At 46.3% G+C, this 5,128-nt stretch overlaps 1 protein-coding gene across 1 annotated transcript; it reads left to right on the top strand.

Moving 5' to 3' along the window:
* Positions 1–1,374: 1,374 nt before the first annotated feature.
* LOC107391600 (tryptase-2) lies at positions 1,375–3,729 on the top strand. The gene is made up of 5 exons (XM_015968957.3): positions 1,375–1,468; positions 1,637–1,814; positions 2,690–2,967; positions 3,157–3,296; positions 3,424–3,729. Exons 1-5 carry the CDS (start codon positions 1,414–1,416, stop codon positions 3,592–3,594), a joined length of 822 nt encoding a protein of 273 aa, XP_015824443.1. The 5' UTR covers positions 1,375–1,413; the 3' UTR covers positions 3,595–3,729.
* The last annotated feature ends 1,399 nt before the right edge of the window (positions 3,730–5,128 follow it).

The following is a 5,128-nucleotide window of genomic DNA, read 5'->3' as shown; positions in this document are numbered from 1 at the left end:
TTGGTGGAGTTTCTCCTTCTGAGGTTTTCTCGGCTGCTGCTGATGAGAGTGCTGCTGCTGCTGCCCCTACCGGCGCGGAGTGGGACTGAAACAACCACGGCTTTAGTCAACGTATTCATTTATTTCCACTCATTTAATGAATCTGCAGCCAGTGACCCAATCCAAACTCGTTTAACTAGTTGCATTCTGGTTGTTCTGATACTTTTGACACGAGGGGTTCCCCCCGATAACAGCTGGAATTCCTAATAACAACCAAACCAAACCAGAAGCACGAACATGACCTGCTGCCTGACTAGTAGTGGAGCAAAAGCACTTAGCTGGTGTGGAGCGTGCATGTGTGTGTCACATCTGTTACACGAGGAAAACAATCTCACAGCTGTTGCTCTAAAATTCTGGATCTGAGCACATTCTCAGTCCAGACGTGTCAAAGACAATTAAGGGCTCAAACATCAATTAACTGGACAAATGTGACTTTAAAAAGTCTTCACTAAAATTAAATGTGTGTGTGTGTGTGTGTGTGTGTGTGTGTGTGTGTGTGTGTGTGTGTGTGTGTGTGTGTGTGTGTGTGTGTGTGTGTGTGTGTGTGTGTGTGCGTGCGTGTGTGTGTGTGTGTCCTTGTGAAGCTGGTCTTTCCAGGGTGCTCCTCCAACTTGGAAAATCCTCCATCAGAGGCATTAATCCTTGTTGCCAAAAGAGCAAACAAGAAATCCTAAATAAAGATGCTACTACAGAACAGACATCTAGAGCAGTCTGAGGGTGAGCGCTCATTTCCAGGAGAGAACATGATTACATCTGATGCCAAACAGCAGACAGCATCCTCTTCATTTAAATGATGAACGACCCGTACTTGTATAGCACCTCTCAGAGTAAGGACTCCAAAGCGCTTTACACTACAGTGTATCATTCATCCATTCACACACACATTCACACACTGATGGTGATGAGCTACGGTGTAGCCACAGCTGCCCTGGGGCGCACTGACAGAGGCGAGGCTGCCGAGCACAGGCGCCACCGGTGCCTGCGACCACCACCAGCAGGCAAGGTGGGTTAAGTGTCTTGCCCAAGGACACAACAGCAGAATTCTCTGTCCGGAGCCGGGATCGAACCTGCAACCTTTCCATTACTGGACAACCCGCTCAACCTGTTGAGCTACTGCTGCCCCAAAATGCTTAGACTGAATGCTGTTGTGTGTGTGCAGTACCCTGGAAAGGTTTTACCTGAACTCAACATAATCCTGTTAGAAGGAAGCAGGAGGAACTTTGCGGCTGTGAAGATTTGAACTCTGGTTGTCTCTTACGGGACGCTTTTGAGCTTTGAGAGGCTGACTGATAGTTCTGATAAGAGCGTGTCGACTCCAGATGTGTATATAAAGCTTCAGCTGCTCCTGGCAGCCTGCAGAGCTCCATAGCTATCATGGCTGTCAGCAAACCGCTCCTTCTGCTGGCGCTGGTCCTGCACAACACCAGAGGTGAGAAAGGCCAGTACTGTGATGGATGGTAATGGTTTGACTGGGTTCTTCTGAGCTGAATTTCAGGACACATGTCAATCATCAGGACATGTTTGTTTAGTTTTATCCTTTTTTATGCCAAAACTTATTTTTACCAAAACGATTGCTGTCCTCTGTTCTTGTTCTTAGATCTGTTGGGAGCTGAGGTGAAGAGCTCCATCGTCGGTGGAGATGATGCCACCAAGGGTGGATGGCCATGGATGGTCTACCTTAGCATCAAAACAGATGATGGTGCACAAAAGTGGCAATGTGGCGCCACCATCCTCAACGAATACTGGTTGCTGACTGCTGGACAATGCTGGGATGAGTAAGTTCATGTTTGGTTTAGGAACATCACAAGCGGTTAATCCTCTGGAACTGTTGAATAAACTGGTGTACCACCAGATTGAGCTAACCATGAGTGATGTGGTAAATACAATTAAACCAGGGGTGTCAAACATGCGGCCCGGATCCAGCCCGCAAGCGGGTTGAATCCGGCCCGCGAGATGGTTGTGTAAACATTATTTTCATACTTTACAATGTAGAGTGAAAATAAACGTATGATTGTGAGCAAGTTTTCTGTGTAATGAGTATAAATAAAACAAAGCTGCACCCAAGGCTCACACAAGAACTTGAATCACATCCTGAAGTTGGCTGTGACTCCTGATATTGATGTGCTGGTGAAAGCTAAAAGCTGTAAAGTAAAATGAGTCAAATATACTTTAAGTGCTGCATGAAACTGATCTTGCCATATGATCTGTAAGCTCTTTGGAATCACTAAGGAATGTTTTTTTATTTGTTGATTTTTAAAAAATTTTTTTTCAAATTTTCAAGTACACTTCAGGTGTTGTACTTGTACTACACTGTCCTCAGGCCCCAGCCTCGTTTTACATTGATTGTATTAAAACAAAGAAAACAATCTGAAGTTTTTTTTTTATTTACCGGTCCGGCCCACATGGGACTAGATTTCCCTCAATGTGGCCCCTGAGCTAAAATGAGTTTGACACCCCTGAATTAAACCAATTAAAATTAGCACAAATATGATGACGTCAGATAAATGAAGTGATGACATGACATTAATGTTGGTTCGATGGCCCCGAGGGCAGCTGAGTAGTCCACTAGAATGTGAAAAGTGCTGTATGGATGTGGTGTATTGCTGGCTCTGGGCTGGACGTGTGATGATTGCGTGGGTTTGTGTTGTAGCCAGCTGATTTCTCGATGGGACCGAGTAGGTGTCTGGATCGGCACACACAAGCTGAAAGAGCCATCTGCACGTTACATGCACGTCGGCACCATCATCCGCCACCCTGAGTACAGAGCGCAGGGCTACGGCTACATAAACGACATCTCCCTGATTCAGCTGAAAAAAAGGATTTCCTTCTCCAAGCTGGTTTCTAAGGTGAACTTACCCGGTGCTGATGACACCTTCACCTCCTCGTCCGAGTGTTGGATCACAGGCTGGGGAGACATTAGAAAGGATGGTATGTTTTCGTCGAAACATCAGAGACTTTTCTATCCGGATACTGGCAAATATTTCACCCTTGACCTTTTATGAATCAAATTAAAACGTGTTCACTATTTATTGTCCAGGAATGCCTGAAAATGACCAATGTTCAGAATGTCAGTATAAGTCTGCATTCAGCTGGGCTTCTACACTTTTGTCCATGCAGTCCCACTGCCAGATCCTGGAGTCCTTCAGCAGCTGAAGATTCCCATCTTGGCCCAGAGTGAATGCAGAGCCTGGTATCCTGAGGTGACCGACGCCATGCTGTGTGCAGGAAACCCCGCTGGAGGGAAAGATGCCTGCAAAGTGAGCAGAAATCTGAGCATTCAGCTCTTTGGGTTGTGACTAGATTTGATGTGTAGAAATCTGTCTATTTTGTTTCATCGTCTTCTTTCTTAAGCATGGAGGTCAGGTCAGTTTTGTTCTTCTGTAGGGGGATTATGGTGGTCCACTGGTGTGTCGTACAGGAAGTGGCTTTGTGCAGGTGGGAATCATGAGTTATGGGAATCCCGACGGCTGTGGCATCCCAGGACGCCCTGGAGTCTATACCCGGGTATCCAAGTATCTGGCCTTCATCAATAACTACATCAGTCAAGAGCCGTAGTTGAAGGCTGAACTTCCAAGAAGCTGAAGACGCCCGTTTCACCTTCTACCAACCCTCCGCTGTCCTCTTCCTCCGAGCACGCTTTCAGTCTGAATCATGTATGAACAAATCTGGCATTAAAGCTCGTAAGCATCACGTTGCCATTTTGAGAATTTGTCCTCAGCTATTGGCAGACTGGCATAAAAATGTCTCACCGGTGTTCAGAAAAACACACAAACAGCAGACAGACCCTAACCATCTGTCCACGAGTCTCACTGGACAGGAGCGATGGCTAATTGGACAACTATCCTGATACAGAATCAACTTTGTTTTACTAATCATGTCCGTTACAGTTAGACAGGTTGCCAGGCCACTAGGACTCGTTTAAACACTGAAAGACCGTCTTTAACACCCAACTGCACTGCTCACGTGTCACACGCCTGAAAAGGTCGGTGTGTATAAACGGCTCACCGACCAGAGGCCAGATGAGCACGCAGAGTCAACATGGCGGTGTAAACTGCTTCCCTTACATCAAAACTCATTTTTCTGGTTAGATGAAACTTTAACGGGGTTTTAGGTCTTATTGTACTGTTTTATTGTTTTAGTATTGCTGTTGTGTGTTGACAGTTGTGCGATGTGGTCTCCCAGCAGTAAAAGTGCTCTGTGAATGAAGCGACCTGACTTGGAAACAATCTGTAGGTGAAGGGAGTCGCAACTCTCCAAAAGCAAAACATGACTAGTTATGAACAAGATGTCAACATTTGTTTTTATTGACTTAAGTCACTGAAAACACACACACACACACACACACACACACACACACACACACACACATACACACACACACACACACACACAGAAGCAGTGAAGACCGCTCTGATAGCACCAAAATAAATTTGCTGCATCAATCTCCCTGAGACCTAAAACCAAGAGAGAACCAAGACGTACAAACCAGTCCCACTCCAGCCATGCTTTAGATCAAATAAAAATGTTACAGAGAGTAAATCTGCTGTTCTGACCTTTGACCCTTCCTGTGCTCAGATTAATGCCTGCACAGGCTGTAGGAGCAGAATCCAAAGGCACATGGATACAGAAATAAATCACAACTAATCACCCAACAAGGCAAAAGGAAATAAAACATTCAAAATAAACTTCTCAGGTGTCCAGTCACGACACACACACACACACACACACACCCACACACTTACACACCCACCCACCCACCCGCACGCACACACACACACACTTACACACACACCCACACACACACACCCACACACTTACACACACACACCCACCCACCCACACGCACGCACACACACACACACACACACACTTACACACACACACCCACCCACCCACCCGCACGCACACACACACACTTACACACACACACCCACACACTTACACACACACACACCCACACACTTACACACCCACACACTCGCACACTTACACACACCCACACACACAACACACACACACCCACCCACCCACCTACACCCACACACACACACACACACCCACCCACCCACAACATTTAGTACTAGAAACG

This window comes from Nothobranchius furzeri, chromosome 18, assembly GCF_043380555.1.
Source record: "Nothobranchius furzeri strain GRZ-AD chromosome 18, NfurGRZ-RIMD1, whole genome shotgun sequence".
NCBI lineage: Eukaryota > Metazoa > Chordata > Actinopteri > Cyprinodontiformes > Nothobranchiidae > Nothobranchius > Nothobranchius furzeri.
Note: the sequence above shows the minus strand (reverse complement) of the source record. Positions and strands in the feature narration are given on the sequence as shown.

Bases quoted from the DNA above. Each gene is read 5' to 3' on its own strand.
- LOC107391600 (XM_015968957.3), top strand. From the start codon at position 1,414: ATGGCTGTCAGCAAACCGCTCCTTCTGCTGGCGCTGGTCCTGCACAAC. The intron at 1,469-1,636 runs GTGAGAAAGGCC...TCTTGTTCTTAG, and splicing joins GGTCCTGCACAACACCAGAG to ATCTGTTGGGAGCTGAGGTG. The intron at 2,968-3,156 runs GTATGTTTTCGT...TTGTCCATGCAG, and splicing joins GGGAGACATTAGAAAGGATG to TCCCACTGCCAGATCCTGGA.